Here is a 21,269-nt window from a genome sequence, read left to right as displayed (position 1 = left end):
ATTGATAATTATCTTGCATTCGAAAATTGTAGGTTCGAGCTTGAGGTGTAAATAGATTTCTGTTTTTAATTATGTATAATATTATGTTTTTCACAAATAGTTGCCTAACTGTTAAAACTGGGAATTCTGTAAAAAGGAGATTTGTAGGGTAACGTCTGGGTCGACCAAGTGCTGCTTTAATTAAGTGTTTTTGAATTAAGGAGATTTTGTTAAAATGTACGTCCAATGCCCCACCCCATACCCTAATGCCATACTGTAATACTGACTGGGCGTAAGCAAAGTAAATTAATAGTAAATATTTAAATCACCTAACCCGTTTAACCTGTAAAATTTATGTATAATATGTTTCATTTTTTTACATATATTATCAATGTGAGCGTTCCATTTGAGTTGTGAATCTAACATGACTCCAGATATTTTGTCTCCCTCACTCTTATCAATGCCTGACATAGACAGTTCTCATCCCTCTCCTGTAACCCTTCCAACTCTACATAATGATTATAATATGTACAGGAGTCTGAGTGAGTTTTTACACCATCTTGAAATAGCTCTGTAGGGATAGACCTTTCTGATGGAGAGAAAAGCATGTACACACTTTTTTTTATGTCGAATCCACCCAGTGCGACCTGTCGCGTTTTCCGCATATGGGTCGAATCCACCCAGTGCGACCTGTCGCGTTTTCCGCATATGGGTCAAATCCACCCAGTGCGACCTGTCGCGTTTTCCGCATATGGGTCGAATCCACCCAGTGCGACCTGTCGCGTTTTCCGCATATGGCTCGAATCCACCCAGTGCGACCTGTCGCGTTTTCCGCATATGGGTCAAATCCACCCAGTGCGACCTGTCGCGTTTTCCGCATATGGGTCGAATAAACCCAGCGCGACTTTTCACGTTATCCGTATATGGGTCGAATCCACCCAGTGCGACCTGTCGCGTTTTCCGCATATGGGTCAAATCCACCCAGTGCGACCTGTCGCGTTTTCCGCATATGGGTCGAATCAAACCAGTGCGACCTGTCGCGTTTTCCGCATATGGGTCGAATCCACCCAGTGCGACCTGTCGCGTTTTCCGCATATGGGTCGAATCCACCCAGTGCGACCTGTCGCGTTTTCCGCATATGGGTCGAATCCACCCAGTGCGACTTGTCGCGTTTTCCGCATATGGGTCGAATCCACCCAGTGCGACCTGTCGCGTTTTCCGCATATGGGTCAAATCCACCCAGTGCGACCTGTCGCGTTTTCCGCATATGGGTCGAATCCACCCAGTGCGACCTGTCGCGTTTTCCGCATATGGGTCGAATCCACCCAGTGCGACCTGTCGCGTTTTCCGCATATGGGTCGAATCCACCCAGTGCGACCTGTCGCGTTTTCCGCATATGGGTCAAAATCAAATGAAATCAAATCAAATTTTATTTGCTATTTCAAATATAATACAAAACAATGATAAATGTCAAAACAAAGTTAAGCAAGATAGACAATCAAAGTATTCAAATAAAAAAAAAACTTTGTTACACAAAATAACATAATAGGCGCTGCCTGCAAAACCAAGGGTTTGAGTGCTGGCAGCGAGTACCAAAAAAATTCATAAAAAGTACAATATACAAGTGAAAGAGAAGAAAAATTAATACAAATATGTATGACAATAAAAATGTACAGAATACTGATAATATGAGAAAAGTTGAAGTGTAATACAAAATAATGGAGTAAGTTATTGACCTATAACAGCAACCAATCACAAAATTCAATACAGCAGCAGTGCTACATTAAATTATAATATAGCCTAGTACCGCCACATCAAACCCTACGACCGGCCGCTGCCACAAGTCAATGCTGATATATATTGTGTTGGAAGGAATATATCTGAAATATAATTGAGAATTGATACAATTATTGATGAACTGTAGTTAGTGAAATGAGATGATGGTGATATTTAATATTATATTATGTTTGTAAGAATTAAGAAGTGTTTATTGATTTTATCCACTCTGCTATTTTTTTAGGATTTGCTTTTGTTGTTCTATTTGCTATTAAGTTTTCTGGTAGCAGGTTGATGAGTCTATTGCAGATGTAAGGAAATTGTCCTCGGCATACAGTCATGTCAGTTCTGTTAATTTGATAATTATCTTGCATTCGAAAATTGTAGGTTCGAGCTTGAGGTGTAAATAGATTTCTGTTTTTAATTATGTATAATATTATGTTTTTCACAAATAGTTGCCTAACTGTTAAAACTGGGAATTCTGTAAAAAGGAGATTTGTAGGGTAACGTCTGGGTCGACCAAGTGCTGCTTTAATTAAGTGTTTTTGAATTAAGGAGATTTTGTTAAAATGTACGTCCAATGCCCCACCCCATACCCTAATGCCATACTGTAATACTGACTGGGCGTAAGCAAAGTAAATTAATAGTAATATATTTAAATCACCTAACCCGTTTAACCTGTAAAATTTATGTATAATATGTTTCATTTTTTTACATATATTATCAATGTGAGCGTTCCATTTGAGTTGTGAATCTAACATGACTCCCAGATATTTTGTCTCCCTCACTCTTATCAATGCCTGACATAGACAGTTCTCATCCCTCTCCTGTAACCCTTCCAACTCTACATAATGATTATAATATGTACAGGAGTCTGAGTGAGTTTTTACACCATCTTGAAATAGCTCTGTAGGGATAGACCTTTCTGATGGAGAGAAAAGCATGTACACACTTTTTTTTATGTCGAATCCACCCAGTGCGACCTGTCGCGTTTTCCGCATATGGGTCGAATCCACCCAGTGCGACCTGTCGCGTTTTCCGCATATGGGTCAAATCCACCCAGTGCGACCTGTCGCGTTTTCCGCATATGGGTCGAATCCACCCAGTGCGACCTGTCGCGTTTTCCGCATATGGCTCGAATCCACCCAGTGCGACCTGTCGCGTTTTCCGCATATGGGTCAAATCCACCCAGTGCGACCTGTCGCGTTTTCCGCATATGGGTCAAATCCACCCAGTGCGACCTGTCGCGTTTTCCGCATATGGGTCGAATCACCCAGTGCGACCTGTCGCGTTTTCCGCATATGGTCAAATCCACCCAGTTCGACCTGTCGCGTTTTCCGCATATGGGTCGAATCACCCAGTGCGACCTGTCACGTTTTCCGCATATGGGTCAAATCCACCCAGTGCGACCTGTCGCGTTTTCCGCATATGGGTCGAATCCACCCAGTGCGACCTGTCGCGTTTTCCGCATATGGTCGAATCCACCCAGTGCGATTCCTTGTGTGTGCTACTTTTACTTCTCAAACATGAATGAAATGGAAGAGGAACGAGTTTTGAACTTTCAGAAAGTGTTAGAAAGAGGAAAGACGTGACTGAACAAGAAAGACTAGAAAATCCAACATTAGAATCTCGAATTTTATCGTACTCTGTCACATATTACTGCAACTGGTCTAATCCACCCAGCGCGACCCTTCATGTGATTTTCACTTGCGCGACCTCTCTAGGGTTAGAACGTGAATGGACAGTTAATATTACATCAATAAACCTGTATCAGCTTCCATCTATGGAAGGCATTGACAAGACAGGTGATCGGCAATGATGTTCTTCCATCTTTCTTCACTGCCATTATAACGTGACCTCATAATAGTGTTTGTGTTAGTGTTTGTATTTTAATTTATCCATAATTTGTTCATATTCTTGTTTATTCAAAGTGTTTGTATTTTAATCTAGTGTTTGAGTTTGTTTTGCAGCAGGAATAAAATATAAGTGACTAACAGGTAACTAGTTCTTGGCAAGGGTTCAATTGAGAACTTGTCAAACTGAGAACGTGAACTACTAAAATCTCGAATAATAAAAAATAGGCCCATAAACAATCTCGTTAAATTGGGAATCAATATGCAAAATTTCAAGTGAATCAGTTTAGTAGTTCAGACGTGATGACGAGAGACTATATGTAATCAGATATCCTTTTGAAAGAATAGGAAAAAAAAACATTCCCAGAAAGAACATATAGACATCGGAAAAGATGAATCACCAAAAATATCAAATCTGAATTTCTCTTTGAATTCTATTCATCAAAACAATATTACAATACAAATTTTGGATACTATAAAGTTTGATATAATTTTTTTATTATTTTTATTTACAATGCAAATAATACTAATGTGATAACATTGGCAGATAAAATAATAAGGTAGTCCTTGTGCTATTTTTCTAAGTGACAAAGTCCAAGATAAAGTTAGAATTTCACGTCTACAATTTTGATAGAAAATTTTTCCAACATAAACATTAAAACTATAAATTTTGAATTTAGATGGCTTGAATTGATAAATTGATTAGAAATATTCGACTCAATTAGCACTTTTAATGATTAATATTGAGTTATTAAAGAAAAATTGAATTTTTGAAAACCAAACTTGTAAACACTAAAGCTCAGCTGGTATACAAAACGAAGAGGTTTTATGCATTGAATAATTTCTTAATTGGCAGGCAAAGATAATTCAATGAATAATATGAATAGATAGAGAATCAGTTTTTTTGTAGCCGGTAAATAATAAATTATAATAAAGAAAATAATAGTAATTAAATAATAAAATAATATATAGTCAGAATTTTAGTGCTGGAAGCAATGACTCGAGTTCAAACCGGTGTATACAGGCAGGGTTTTCCGCATATGGGTCGAATCCACCCAGTGCGACCTGTCGCGTTTTCCGCATATGGGTCAAATCACCCAGTGCGACCTGTCACGTTTTCCGAATATGGGTCGAATCCACCCAGTGCGACCTGTCACGTTTTCCGCATATGGGTCAAATCCACCCAGTGCGACCTGTCGCGTTTTCCGCATATGGGTCGAATCACCCAGTGCGACCTGTCGCGTTTTCCGCATATGGGTCAAATCCACCCAGTTCGACCTGTCGCGTTTTCCGCATATGGGTCGAATCCACCCAGTGCGACCTGTCACGTTTTCGCATATGGGTCAAATCCACCCAGTGCGACCTGTCGCGTTTTCCGCATATGGGTCGAATCCACCCAGTGCGACCTGTCGCGTTTTCCGCATATGGGTCGAATCCACCCAGTGCGATTCCTTGTGTGTGCTACTTTTACTTCTCAAACATGAATGAAATGGAAGAGGAACGAGTTTTGAACTTTCAGAAAGTGTTAGAAAGAGGAAAGACGTGACTGAACAAGAAAGACTAGAAAATCCAACATTAGAATCTCGAATTTTATCGTACTCTGTCACATATTACTGCAACTGGTCTAATCCACCAGCGCGACCCTTCATGTGATTTTCACTTGCGCGACCTCTCTAGGGTTAGAACGTGAATGGACAGTTAATATTACATCAATAAACCTGTATCAGCTTCCATCTATGGAAGGCATTGACAAGACAGGTGATCGGCAATGATGTTCTTCCATCTTTCTTCACTGCCATTATAACGTGACCTCATAATAGTGTTTGTGTTAGTGTTTGTATTTTAATTTATCCATAATTTGTTCATATTCTTGTTTATTCAAAGTGTTTGTATTTTAATCTAGTGTTTGAGTTTGTTTTGCAGCAGGAATAAAATATAAGTGACTAACAGGTAACTAGTTCTTGGCAAGGGTTCAATTGAGAACTTGTCGAACTGAGAACGTGAACTACTAAAATCTCGAATAATAAAAAATAGGCCCATAAACAATCTCGTTAAATTGGGAATCAATATGCAAAATTTCAAGTGAATCAGTTTAGTAGTTCAGACGTGATGACGAGAGACTATATGTAATCAGATATCCTTTTGAAAGAATAGGAAAAAAAAACATTCCCAGAAAGAACATAGACATCGGAAAAGATGAATCATCAAATATCAAATCTGAATTTCTCTTTGAATTCTATTCATCAAAACAATATTACAATACAAATTTTGGATACTATAAAGTTTGATATAATTTTTTTATTATTTTATTTACAATGCAAATAATACTAATGTGATAACATTGGCAGATAAAATAATAAGGTAGTCCTTGTACTATTTTTCTTACAAATTTATAAGTGACAAAGTCCAAGATAAAGTTAGAATTTCACGTCTACAATTTTGATAGAAAATTTTTCCAACATAAACATTAAAACTATAAATTTTGAATTTAGATGGCTTGAATTGATAAATTGATTAGCAATATTCGACTCAATTAGCACTTTTAATGATTAATATTGAGTTATTAAAGAAAAATTGAATTTTTGAAAACCAAACTTGTAAACACTAAAGCTCAGCTGGTATACAAAACGAAGAGGTTTTATGCATTGAATAATTTCTTAATTGGCAGGCAAAGATAATTCAATGAATAAATATGAATAGATAGAGAATCAGTTTTTTTGTAGCCGGTAAATAATAAATTATAATAAAGAAAATAATAGTAATTAAATAAATAAAATAATATATAGTCAGAATTTTAGTGCTGGAAGCAATGACTCGAGTTCAAACGGTGTATACAGGCAGGGTTTTGGGCCAATACTTTGTATAATTATATAAATTGTTAAGCGGGTTGCCTATCCTTATCCTGCGGCGTAATCTATCAATATTGCTTTCATGTATAGCGGGTTGCCTATCCTGTTCCTTCGGCATAATCAGATCTATACTACAATAAAGCAAAGAGCTGGCCTATACACGTAGGGGATAGGAAAATTATGTTTGACGCATCATCACGTCTCAACTACTCGACTGATTTAATTGAAATTTTGCACAAAGATTTCTAATTAGCCGAGGATGCTTGTAGACCTACCTATTTTAATTTTTCAAGATTTTTGAAAAGGCCCATTGTCAAGTTTTAAAAAAAGAACCTTGCGGAGCACGAGTTACCTGATAATTTATCAAAATTGTTTTGCATGTAGGGTCAAATCCACCCAGTGCGACCTGTCGCGTTTTCCGCATATGGGTCGAATCCACCCAGTGCGACCTGTCGCGTTTTCCGCATATGGGTCAAATCCACCCAGTTCGACCTGTCGCGTTTTCCGCATATGGGTCGAATCCACCCAGTGCGACCTGTCACGTTTTCCGCATATGGGTCAAATCCACCCAGTGCGACCTGTCGCGTTTTCCGCATATGGGTCGAATCCACCCAGTGCGACCTGTCGCGTTTTCCGCATATGGGTCGAATCCACCCAGTGCGATTCCTTGTGTGTGCTACTTTTACTTCTCAAACATGAATGAAATGGAAGAGGAACGAGTTTTGAACTTTCAGAAAGTGTTAGAAAGAGGAAAGACGTGACTGAACAAGAAAGACTAGAAAATCCAACATTAGAATCTCGAATTTTATCGTACTCTGTCACATATTACTGCAACTGGTCTAATCCACCCAGCGCGACCCTTCATGTGATTTTCACTTGCGCGACCTCTCTAGGGTTAGAACGTGAATGGACAGTTAATATTACATCAATAAACCTGTATCAGCTTCCATCTATGGAAGGCATTGACAAGACAGGTGATCGGCAATGATGTTCTTCCATCTTTCTTCACTGCCATTATAACGTGACCTCATAATAGTGTTTTGTGTTAGTGTTTGTATTTTAATTTATCCATAATTTGTTCATATTCTTGTTTATTCAAAGTGTTTGTATTTTAATCTAGTGTTTGAGTTTGTTTTGCAGCAGGAATAAAATATAAGTGACTAACAGGTAACTAGTTCTTGGCAAGGGTTCAATTGAGAACTTGTCGAACTGAGAACGTGAACTACTAAAATCTCGAATAATAAAAAATAGGCCCATAAACAATCTCGTTAAATTGGGAATCAATATGCAAAATTTCAAGTGAATCAGTTTAGTAGTTCAGACGTGATGACGAGAGACTATATGTAATCAGATATCCTTTTGAAAGAATAGGAAAAAAAAACATTCCCAGAAAGAACATAGACATCGGAAAAGATGAATCATCAAATATCAAATCTGAATTTCTCTTTGAATTCTATTCATCAAAACAATATTACAATACAAATTTTGGATACTATAAAGTTTGATATAATTTTTTTATTATTTTATTTACAATGCAAATAATACTAATGTGATAACATTGGCAGATAAAATAATAAGGTAGTCCTTGTACTATTTTTCTTACAAATTTATAAGTGACAAAGTCCAAGATAAAGTTAGAATTTCACGTCTACAATTTTGATAGAAAATTTTTCCAACATAAACATTAAAACTATAAATTTTGAATTTAGATGGCTTGAATTGATAAATTGATTAGCAATATTCGACTCAATTAGCACTTTTAATGATTAATATTGAGTTATTAAAGAAAAATTGAATTTTTGAAAACACAAACTTGTAAACACTAAAGCTCAGCTGGTATACAAAACGAAGAGGTTTTATGCATTGAATAATTTCTTAATTGGCAGGCAAAGATAATTCAATGAATAAATATGAATAGATAGAGAATCAGTTTTTTTGTAGCCGGTAAATAATAAATTATAATAAAGAAAATAATAGTAATTAAATAATAAAATAATATATAGTCAGAATTTTAGTGCTGGAAGCAATGACTCGAGTTCAAACCGGTGTATACAGGCAGGGTTTTGGGCCAATACTTTGTATAATTATATAAAATTGTTAAGCGGGTTGCCTATCCTTATCCTGCGGCGTAATCTATCAATATTGCTTTCATGTATAGCGGGTTGCCTATCCTGTTCCTTCGGCATAATCAGATCTATACTACAATAAAGCAAAGAGCTGGCCTATACACGTAGGGGATAGGAAAATTATGTTTGACGCATCACCACGTCTCAACTACTCGACTGATTTAATTGAAATTTTGCACAAAGATTTCTAATTAGCCGAGGATGATTGTAGACCTACCTATTTTAATTTTTCAAGATTTTTGAAAAGGCCCATTGTCAAGTTTTAAAAAAAGAACCTTGCGGAGCACGAGTTACCTGATAATTTATCAAAATTGTTTTGCATGTATATTACTTTGATATAATTCACAAGCAGGAAACCTGTGCTTCGCAAGGGTCCATTAAAATTTATCAATCTGAAAACTTGACCTACTGAAATACTTGAATAATTGGAAAAAAGTCTACAACTATTCTCGGTAAATTGGGTATCACTAAGCAAAATGTCAAGTGAATCAGTTGAGTAGTTCAGACGTGATGCGTCATTCGTGAATTCCCTATTCCGTACATGTATAAGCATAGCCACCTCTAATACAAGGCCGCGGCCTATGACATTGAAACGTCACACTGTAGGCCTAGAGTCTATTATGATTGATGAAAAAGATTTTAAAAAATACCAGCTGATATTTTCCACCAATCATGTATTAGATTCTAGGTCTACACTGCGACGTTGCAATATCGTAGGCCGCGGCCTTGTATTAGAGGTGGCTATTGTAAAAGTCAATTCTTTCCTTTTATTATATACTAGCAACTAACCCTTGCGGACTGAAAACTTGACCTACTTAAATCCTTAAAATTAACCTTCAACGATTATTGGTAAATTAGGAATCTATATGCGAAATTTCATGTTAACCCTTGGACTACCAACCGGGGTAACTAGACTACCCCAACTGACTTTTTGTCAAATTTTTTTCATGACATGTTGATTGATTTCATTGAAACATTGAGTACTTGTTAAAAACATATCGTTTTAATAATTTTATCCCATGGAACTATCTCATACCTCTTATTTTGAAAATTATAAGCAGATATATCTTCGGGGTAACTCAATTATTACCCCACTTGGTATTCCATGTCATGATAATTTTCCATCAATTTCATACACCCTCCAAATACAAAGCGGGGTAATGGTGTTACCCCACACACAAAACTGTGTTGATTTGAGGTTATGTCGGTGATGTTTTTCTCAGTCTGCTGCTTGCTGTTATGTGAATAGCGTAAAATGTCAAAAGCATTGAGTGTAGAAGAGTTCGAAAGTGTACTAAACATCGATAATCCTGACGATTTGTGTGAAGAAGAACGTGAGTTATATGTTTTATGGAATGCAAGTGACTTTGAGGACAATATTGAATTTGTAGATGAGATTGATGATGAAATCACCATTGAAGATAGTGCTGTTCAGAATGAAGAAGATATTGCTGTACAAGATGAAGAAGATGATGCTGTACAACATGAAGAGATCTCCAGAAGCTTTTTCAAAACTAAAAGTGGTATGGAGTGGTCAACAAAACCATACCGAAGAGGACAAAGAGGAGCCCATAATATACTAACTGTTGCACCCGGCCTAACCAAAAAAAGTGAGAATATTGTTTCAGTTGAAAATACATTCAAGTTGTTCCTTTCAGAATCTATTATTACATAATTTGTGAATGGACCAATGCAAAAGGTAGAGAAGTGGTGGACAATTTCAATCAAAAGTGTAATTCCAATGAACAAAAAATGAAAACATGGAAAGATACAAACAAGGAAGAGATGTATGCTTTCATTGCAATACTTTTGGCTGCTGGAAAAATTCATAATAATCAATTATCAATATCAGAGCTATGGTCAACCCATCCCGCATTCAGAAACCCATTCTTCACTGCAGTTATGGCTAGAGCACGTTTCCAAGAGTTGTCATCTGCTATACGATTTGATGATAAAACTACAAGGCAAGCTCGTAGTCAAACAACAAATGATAAATTAGCTGCAATAAGAGATGTTTTTGATCTATTTGTGAAGGATTGTATTGACAGTTACAGTCCAGATGCTCATATCACAGTGGATGAGAGGCTTGCAACATTCCGAGGAAAGTGCCCATTTCGTGTTTACATGAAGTCCAAGCCAGGAAAATATGGGATAAAGATTTGGGTGTGTGCTGATTCAAAAAATGGTTATGTTTGCAATCCCCAGGTCTACACAGTGTGATGAATCTTTCAAATAGACCTCATGAGAAGAGAGAAAAATTGTGATTACCTTTTAAAATGAAAGAATTTGCTAAAGGAATAGTTAGCGACCGAGCGATAAAGCTTACTTATCAGTAACTGTATATTAGATAAGAGTACCGTTCTGTACCGAATATTTTCTAGAAAAATTATTCAATAAAATTATAATTATTCTGCAAATAAAGCACGAATTATTTATGAATTGCTTACTGATTTTGAGGTTACACTTTGTTTACTATCGATCAGATGTTTTTAAAACAGTTCGAACGCAGCTGACTGATTCAAAGTATTGTCAAATGTCATGCTGGCTTCACGCAAGATATAATACCATTTCTAAAAATTATAAAACTATCAATAAAGGACCAAGAATTTCAAATAAAAAAATAAAATGTATGTATTATCGTTGAAATTATTTATTATTTAAGAAATTATATTATATGTCAGGTCTTATTGTAACTAACTAGGTCATAGCATGAACAGCATATTATTGATAAAACGGCAGAAATTAATTATAACAGTCTCAAACATAATAAAAATTGTATAAGAATATTAATTTATTAATGATTAATTCAACTGAACCACATGGTAATTAAATCTCTTTGGCAAGCCTAAGCCAATCATAGTGCATAGAAATAGCACCAAAAAGGTGATCGTTTGAAAGCAACACATGTTAATCTACTATCAGACAACAAACCTGCCTTATCATATACGCTAGCACATGTACATTGTATGAGAGGAACTATGTCTAGAAGATTAAGCAGTTTTAAGAATTACATAAATTGAATTATTATTGTAATTAAAGGAATTATATTCTACTGCTCGCCACTGACGTCATGTCTACGTCACAGTCGTTCTACCAATGGCAAATTTTCATGCAAATTATTACATCGAGATTCTCAGAAGAAAGGTCTAGCCAAGAAGCTTAGAGAAAAAGACAGCACTTCCCTTTTGAAATCCTCACCGTTCAGATCTCTTTATAGTTACCAAGACCTATTTGTAAAATTTTCGTTCGATTTTATATGTTCTATTTGTGAGCCGATATTTTAGGCCAATCTATTTGTTATTTGTAAATTTCTTTTTTTCATCAATCGATAAATTTAAAAGTTTAAAGTAAATTATCCCTTAATTAATTTGGTGAAGGAGATATTTAAATTAAAATTCCCCACGTGCTGAAACCGAAGCCTGGACCCGCTGCCGATCAAACGATTTTTGATCTAAAGAAGAAAACCACGACCACCAAGGAATTTCACGTGAGTTATAAGTTTTAAAAGGGGCCCCAATCTACGCTTCGAAAAATATTTCAGTGCAGAAAAACATAAAATTTTCTTCGTTAAATTATTGGCCACGCCGACAAGCGCTTTAGCATTTAAGAGCCTAGAATTTATCCATATAGAATTTCTAAGAATTTGTAGTTTGATTAGCTATCCTCCACTGCCAGAACCACGACCCCGAGCAAACTTTTTTAAAAATATTTTATAATTCATTTTTTCACTATTTTTTCAAAACTGTTCAATTTTATCAATTGTAAAATTCTGTCGAATCACGCATGGTATCATGCAAGTACAAGAACATTTTTAACTCTTTTGTCAATGCTAAATTATTATCAACCTGTAAATCAAATTCTGAATCTGCACTGTATGATCATATATTTTATTATAATATATTCCAGTTTTGTTAATTCGTTTTCTGAGTTCGATTATTTCTTAAGCCTGTCAATTATTGTGTCTGATACGTTCTATATCATCAAGAACCGATCGAATACGATCATTGGAATAATTGAATTAAGCTGGATATTGGAACAGGTCTAAGTGGATGTAGCGAGTGGGGTCAGATCGAGATATTTATTCTTTGTCCTTACCTGCTCATATATCAGCTTTTATCTGTTACCAACCTCGACTTAGGAGCGAATACATCAATTGTACAGCAGATGCAGCCAGAGATCATATAAATTCCTACAATAGAGCTTAAAACCCGACAAGACTCTGTTCTCGAAGTATATTCTGAACGATATTTGGTCCAAATACCGTATTTTAATCCTTCAGAACTTATTAGAGACGCAGTCCCGTAAATTATCTACATCGGGATTTTTGCTCGACCTGTATGATTTTGTATGCTCATTCTTCACAGGTAATAATTTTAAGGTATCCGTATTCAGTGTTTAGCGATCGCTACACTGCTTATAAAAATTTCATCATTATACAATCTGTCATTAGAAGAATCAAGGGTGAGCGAGCGTTTAGGCCTCCCGCGATTCCGACAATTGTATTGAATCTTGTAGTGAATCAATCAGTCTGGTGTACACTCAGCGTCCACCCACGCAATTGCAAAATTTATAGTCCATACACCATTGATTCAGTACAAGATTCACCATACATACGTGAGGCATTTAAATACAGCATTACATCACCCTACGTGTATTGTCCTATCCTTGGAGGTGAGAGTGACTCCCCCAGGAAGAGCTTTACATGATTTGGCGCCCAACAGTGATAGGCATTGAAGAGGTGGATAATCGACTACGAGGATTATTTAGTTGCTCAGTATACTATAGCGCTGACAACGGGAAAATTTTTGAAAAATTTATGGTTGTGAATTTCTTCAGATTTAATATTAACTGTTCACTGTTATATAAAACAGCAAGACGTGCCATACCCAATTTTTGAATGGAAAAGAAATTTATCGATTGATGAATTTTTAGAGAAAGAATCGAACTCAGAATTTCATTATTGTGTTATTCGAAAATTGGTCATACTATAAGTCATAGGTTTAAGAAATACCATAAGAAAGGTCATATTATTTGAAGAATATTAGGTCTATATTGAAACAATTTATAAAATTTTACGGAAAAGAGGATTGAAGTTATTTACATTTTTTAAATTTTTAAAGCATAAAGAGGGAAGTAAAATTAAATCACGGATATATTGCGGAATAATTCAAACAGAACACTGCTGCTTTTATATAAAATTTTGCAAAGAATACTAGCCCTATATATAGAATTGCGGCAAGAAATTATAAGAGTAAAATATTTATAATAATAGTAATAATAAATTATAAGAGGCGTACCTGTATTACCGCATAAGTGTTCACTGTGTATCCTGTATGTTCTTGTCATTTTTATGTTAACGATATTGCTAACTTGATTCATTTTATCACTGAACACATTGCTAAACCACTTTTTCTGTATTTCACTCACTACGACGCTATAACAATTTCTATTGGATTTCTTACCAATTATTTTGTATATCACAACACTTTCACGTTTTTTATTCACTGCACACTTTCGTTGCGCTATTTTTCCGCAAACTATGGCAGGAAACGACCAGGTCAATCCAAGTCTGTCAGACACCGAAGACATCTCACCCGATCGCTCACCACCATCCGCATCTGCCACCGCATCCGCCGATTTCCATCCACATCTACTAGATGACTTGTCGTCGACGCAGGTGGAGGAGAGCTGCATTCTAGTGGAGGATACGTTGGTAGCCCAAGAACCGGAGGACGAAATATCAGAAGAGCACTCAGTCGATGACGTCTCAGAAACAAGAACTCCCATTTCTCGCACCGTTGCTCAGATAAAAAACCAGCGGTTAACCGTTAACCATGCACCCGCTCCCGCCGTTGACTGGACCCTCATCCTGAAAGAAATAAGGAAAACCAATGAAGCAATAAATAAAACAAATGCAGAAATAAACAATCTAAATGGAAAATACGACCAAATAAAAGGAGACATCAAACAAACAAAGGAAGCAATAAACAACTTAAATGAAAAGAGCGACCAAACAAAGGAAGAATTAAAAGAAGACAACAAACAAACAAAGGAAGCAATAAACAACCTCAATGAAAAAAGCGACCAAACAAAGGAAGAATTGAAAAGGGAAGTTCAAGAAGTAAGGAAGGTAAATGAACAGGTTTGGAGAAGTTGAGTCAGCGGATGGACAAGGCATTCCATGATACAGATAATACCATCAAAGATTCAACCGAGCGTCTGGATAAATCCATTGTAGAAACGAGTAACCGATTGGATCAGATCACAAGATATGCATACGAAGGTAATCAACGTCGAGGTCACCTTAAAAGAACACATATGTGTAGAGATGGATACTCTGAAAGAGAAAGTAGTTGATCAAGCCAAACAGCATTGCATCAAAGCAGGAGAGCAGATAACACAAAGCGTGCAGGCCAAAGTCAATGAACATATCTCTACGTGTCAAAATGAACACGAGGACATTATACGGCGAGTCGAAGGGCAACTTGAACCGGTTACGACCAATATAACAAATTTGAAGAGCCATGTTAGCACCCTGAGTGAAAAGCAAACTACTATCAGCTCTCAGGTGGACAGCTTGACTATACAATACAGCGACCTGCATAGACGATGTGATACTGCCGCCGAGCAAAGGAAGAGTGTTGATGCCGAGGTCCGAAAAAGATTCGAGCAGACGGATACCCGAATCACTCAGATGGAAACCCGCATAAGTCACTCTCGGGCCAACCTAGAACTGTCATCGCCCTCAGAGTCATACAACACCACTACAATTTTTCAAAACCTAGGACATTTTGATGACACCTCAGCGTCTATGCCCCCAAAACCCTTCGTCGAACAACTGAGATCTGTTCAAGAACTTACCCCCACACCCTGGCCCATATGGAAATTCAAATTATTCACTCTGTTGTCCGGAGAACCCTTACTTTTCCTTCACGGACGCGCCGCCGAATTTAATAGTTTATCCGAATTCATAGATGCCTTCCTAGAGCAATATTGGGGACAAGATCGACAGCGAGTTATACTATCTGACATCGTATCTTGCAAATATTCACCTCGAAATGGCCAGACATGCACCGCCTTCGTATCAAACATCAGATACCAAAATTCACAACTGGATACACCCTTTGCCGAGTTAGCACTCACTCAGATCATTATCCGGAAGCTGCCTTACCCCGTACAGATGGCACTAGCGACTAGTCATGTTAAGACCATCAAAGAACTGGAAAATCATCTCCATGAAATCCAAGCAGTGCATCGCGAAGATTACAACTTCACTGTGCGACAAGAGCATCCGCATCAAGATCACCAACCCCAACAAAATACTCCTTCTTTTTCTAATGTCCGTCGTCCCTTTAATTCTGCCAATAACCAGGACCGCAACACAAATTTTCAACAGCGATTAAATAAAGAAAACCAACCAGAAAGTAGGAGGAATTTCCAGAACCACAACCAGCAGTCTGATACAAACCGGAGAAACGCGTACTACCATGACGGACGAGACCGTATAAACCAACACCGTAACCCATACCCCAACAACGCCGCACATAGCAGGAACAACAACTATAACCGGATGGGAAATGCGAGCGCAAATCAGCATCAAACGACGCCCAACGAAAATCAGGGAAGAAAATCGGATATGGCTGAGAAAACACCAGGGTCCTCAACGCCGCAGAAAATCTGACTATATGGAAATCACCCGCCACAGTCGCCCATCACCTGTTTACACACGGAGAGAAATGATAATCCATTAGCAGAAGAACAACCGCCAATTGAAAATACTGATCCGTCACCCCCGCCAGTCGAAATAGTCCAAGGTAAACAACCGAAACTCAGAGGAATCTACCGCCGTTGCCGCTCTATACGGTTTAAGCCTACCCAACCTGCAAAAACGAATAAAGTGGAAAATCTGAACAACCTCACCAATCCAGATACAGGAAAAGAATCTACATGTCTTACCGCGCTATATAATAACATCAGAGAAACCTTGCTAGAAGAAGAAAACTCCAGCATTCAAGAAATACATGAACATTTTCAAACCTATATAACCATACAAATAGCCAGCCTACAATTCAAAGCTCTCATAGATACTGGATCACAAGTCAGCCTAATCCAGAATGACTCTTATTCCCGCCTGAAAAACATAACAGAAATAGCCACATTACCATTAACCTCAACCTACCTATCAGGTGTCACACCAGGACGTCGCCTCCGAATAACTAAACAATGCCTCCTGGAGATCCAAGTCGAAGGAAAGTGCTTCCCATACTCCTTCCTGGTATTACCTGCAAATGGACCACACATTATTATTGGTGCTGATTTCTTAGCCCATTATAACTCAAACATAAATTTCAAAAATCTCGAACTACAATTAATCGACAATAGCAACCGGACTAGTATCAATACTCAGATAGTATTAAAGGCCAATGCGGGAGATGTAAGAGTAGTGAGATATCACATGGTTGAAGACTACATTCCTGAAAGAGAATACAAGGTGCAATACAGAGAAAGTGAAGAGAGTGAGATGATGAGTCATGATTCAATAGATGACTACAGCTTGGAAAATGAAACACCAGATGATACCGACATTCTGATGGAAAAGTTACTGAATGAATTGATAACAATTCTGAATGGGGGCTCGCAATCAAACAATCCATGAAAGAAATGTTCATAAAAAATCGTGCAGTATTTTCAGAACAGCCGGGATTGGCAAATCATTTTCAGTGCAAATTAGAGGTCAAACCACATGAGTCGTATTATAGAAAATCTTATCCCATCCCTTTTGCGCACCGTCAAGCAGCAGCTGCCGAGATAGATAGGATGGAAAGACTAGGCATTATCGAACCATCCACATCGCATTATAGTTTGCCTATTACCTGCGTTTCGAAGAAGGACGGCTCCACCCGACTCTGTCTCGACGCCCGCCAGCTGAACATGATTCTCGACGACGACCGTGAAGCTCCCGCCCAGATCGATCAGGTGTTGCAGACGTTCTATGGCAAGACCATATACTCCACCGTCGACCTCAGCGCCGGATACTGGCAGGTACAAGTGGCAGAAGAATCTCGAGATTACCTGTCCTTCCTCTTCAACGGCCGAAATCTCAGATTCACCCGACTTGCCTTTGGGATCAGAAACGCAATGGCTATATTTATACGCTGCTTAAGACAATCAATTGGTGAAGACATTTCAGATTTTTGTGCTCTTTACGTTGATGATGCAATTATTTCATCACAGAGTGTAGCAGAGCATATTCAACACCTTGATGTAGTATTCGGTAGACTAATAAAATGTGGTATGAAGTTAAAATTATCAAAATGTGAATTTTTTGCCAAGAAAGTCAAATACCTCGGGCACATCATAACTGATAAAGGTATCATGCAGGACATTGACAAATTAGCAGCTATAAAAAACTTTCCATCTCCATCAAGTCGTAAACAGCTTCAACGTTTTATTGGTTTCCTACAATTCTATCGTCGCTTTAACAAACAGATGTCTCATTATACGGCACAACTGAGTCACGTTTTATCATCCTCTAAACCATGGATATGGGGGCTCAAAGAAGATGAAATTTTCAACCAATTGAAGGATGCTTTTTTGAAAGCTGTTATATTGAATCATCCAAATCTCAACCAACCTTTCCATATAAATGTTGACGCATCGGATTACGCCTTAGGTGCGGAAATTTTTCAATATGATGAGAAAGGAGAAAAAGGAGTCATAGCATTTTTTAGCAAAACTATGAATGCAGCCCAGAAGAAGTACACAGTCACGGAAAAAGAACTACTAAGCATTGTCGAAGTATGCAAGAAATATAGAACGTTGTTGTTAGGCCAAAAGATTTTTGTTAACACAGACCATAAGGCCCTGACTTTCTTCAAAACAGCCAAGTTAACCAACAACCGACTGTCTAGATGGTTTCTGTTATTGCAAGAATTCGATCTAGAACTCACTCACCTGCCAGGTAAACGAAATCAAACTGCTGATTTCTTGTCCAGAGAAGGAAGTGACACCTATGCCAATGAGACGACATTCCAATGCTATGTAGCCGAAGATCAACCAGTGCCGTTACCCTTCAATATATCGCCACTCCTGCACACCGAACTCCTCACATCTGAAAAATTTAAAAGCGCACAATCAATGGACAACAAAATCACAGATCTCATTCGCAGTTATCCAACCCTCCAGTAGAAGAACACCAGTATCTACAACGCTACACTATTTTCAACGACCATTTATTTTATAAGGCTAATAAGAACTCCGATTTTTGGCATCTAGTCATACCACACACCCTGGAAAAGGACGTAATTTTGGAAACACATGAACGAATTGGTCACTTTGGTATAAAGAAAACAATACATGCCCTGAAAACGTGTTGTTACTTCAAAGGATTGAACAAAAAGGTTACACAGTTAATAAGAGCTTGCGACATCTGTCAAAAAACAAAGCATAACCGTTTTCACATAGCAGGAGAAATGATACCTATCTTGCCTTCACAACCACTTGAATTAATATCAGCTGACATCTATGTGCCACTACCTCAGTCTATGCACCAAAAACGCTTCATTTTTGTCTTGACCTGCTTGTTCTCGAAATATACAATGTTCTTCCCTATTGGCAAAATCACTGGTGAAAAACTAGCCAGATGCATCACCGAAAGATGGACCAATGAAGTTGGTAAACCACAACGCATATTGTCAGACAACGCAACCTATTTTTGCAGTGCCAAGTGGAAACAAATTTTAGAACAAGCTGGCATTAAAACATCAAGAGTCTCGGCATACACTCCCAGCGCAAACCCAGTGGAAAGAAAAATGAAAGAAATTTCAAGATTTATGAGGGCATATAGCAGTCACCGTCATCAACAATGGTCAAATATGTACCGTTCCTAGAACACTGCATAAATAACTGTGTAAGTGACAGTACCGGGTACACTCCCCATGAAATTATATTTGGCACAAGAAACGAATCGTTCATTCAGAGCCTAATCAAGTTTCCAAATCCTGATAAACCTAACCCAAACTTATACCAACTGGTTCGAAATAGGTTAGACAAATCCGCAAAACAAAGGAAAAAATATCATGATAAGGCTACAAAGAAATTCAAGTATGAAGTCGGAGATGAAGTACTGGTAAAAGCACATAAATCTTCAGATGCCCTAGGCAAGTTAACTAAAAAATTCTTCCATCTTTACACAGGACCACATCGAGTGACCGACGTTTCACAGCACAACACCGTCAAGATTCAAGATTCCGAGAACGCCAATAATCACTGGTGGGAAAACGTAATTAATGTAAAACCCTACCGAAGAGCCTAATCAATAAACAACTTCAACTCATCTAATAAACAACAATTCACTTCAAAGGGAGCAATTGAAATCAACTTTAAGTCAAGAAAATAAAACTGAAAACAACTTTAAGAATTTACCAACCTGATCAAGCCATCCACCTCGTGTCAGAGTCATCACCAAAACAATCGCCTGGTATCATCTGCACAACTGAAAATCAGAAACAAGAATTATATTATCCACAGAAAATAATTATAAATTAGAAATAACATGAAGTTAGTAGTGAATAGGTGGAAAGAAAATAAACAAAGTTTATTTGAAAAAATGCGTAAATCTAACCTTGAAATACAGAATCGATAGAAAAATCTATTCAGAACCAAAGCCTGTTCGATAATTTTCTTCGTCACACCAACCAATGTGTGCGAAATCATAGAGTCAATGTAAAGGAATCAAAGCAATATCGTTATTAATTACTGTAACCTATTATTTAATGTGAAATTATAAGTAAAAAACGCAACCAAAAATATATATTTATGTTAATTTGCACGAAATGAGCATGTTCTATGTCATATAAATGTATTGCTAAAAGCTAAAAAGAAAATGAAATTCTTACCTTCAAATGGGAAATTTATTACTGTTGCATCAAAAGATCATGAATTGTAATTAAAATTGATAAATGTAATCTTGAAGACGTAATATTTGTAACCAGCATTGATAAAAATCAGAAATCACTTCCAGTGTAACCCTGTTTGTACACAACGTACTAAGCGTAAAAAAGGAATTGCTCGAGTCAAACGGTAGACAATTGTCAAGTCACCGAAGTTAAATCACACTCTCACCCAATTTATGTAAAAGCCAGAACAAAGAGTCGAAACCTGTAATAACCATGAAAAATGATGAAAATCTATATTTGTTGCAAATACTGTTTGAATCTTAAGAGGATAATATGTTGAATTTTGTATATTTGTTATAGTTATGGGTCTGCTCATAAGCCACCCGTGAATGGAAGTTGTGGAGTTGTTTTAATGAAGGATCCAAAGAGACCTCATTAATTATTGTATTTCGATTGTATCCAATGGAAGGAACAATCAATTATTTATTTTCTCGTAGCCAAAAGTGCACGATATATCGTTTTTAGTGTTAAGTGTGGAGTTTTCGTAGAAGTAAGGAGATGAAATAGTGTATTCATCACAATATCGGATTTTTCAAATAGTCATTGTTTCGACTCGTCTCCCAATTACCTATTTAAAATATCCTGGGGGCTTTTGTGTGATGAATCTTTCAAATAGACCTCATGAGAAGAGAGAAAAATTGTGATTACCTTTTAAAATGAAAGAATTTGCTAAAGGAATAGTTAGCAACCGAGCGATAAAGCTTACTTATCAGTAACTGTATATTAGAT

The 21,269-nt window shown here is 37.2% G+C and overlaps 2 protein-coding genes across 2 annotated transcripts in view; one reads left to right on the top strand and one right to left on the bottom strand.

Annotated features, from left to right (window-relative positions):
- LOC111047693 overlaps positions 1–21,269 on the top strand; it is a 409,014-nt gene that overhangs the window by 180,366 nt on the left and 207,379 nt on the right. The window lies entirely within an intron of this gene.
- LOC111055330 lies at positions 13,972–20,058 on the bottom strand. Its single transcript, XM_039430137.1, has 5 exons — positions 20,012–20,058; positions 18,538–18,694; positions 17,457–17,702; positions 16,763–16,865; positions 13,972–14,452 (listed from the first exon to the last, which is right to left on the bottom strand). The coding sequence occupies exons 2-5, from the start codon at positions 18,611–18,613 to the stop codon at positions 14,386–14,388; spliced, it is 492 nt and encodes a 163-aa protein (XP_039286071.1). The 5' UTR covers positions 18,614–18,694; positions 20,012–20,058; the 3' UTR covers positions 13,972–14,385.

This window comes from Nilaparvata lugens, chromosome 6, assembly GCF_014356525.2.
Source record: "Nilaparvata lugens isolate BPH chromosome 6, ASM1435652v1, whole genome shotgun sequence".
In the NCBI taxonomy this organism is placed as follows: Eukaryota; Metazoa; Arthropoda; class Insecta; order Hemiptera; family Delphacidae; genus Nilaparvata; species Nilaparvata lugens.
The sequence above is the reverse complement of the archived record's forward strand: the minus strand, read 5'-3'. Positions and strand labels throughout refer to the sequence as shown.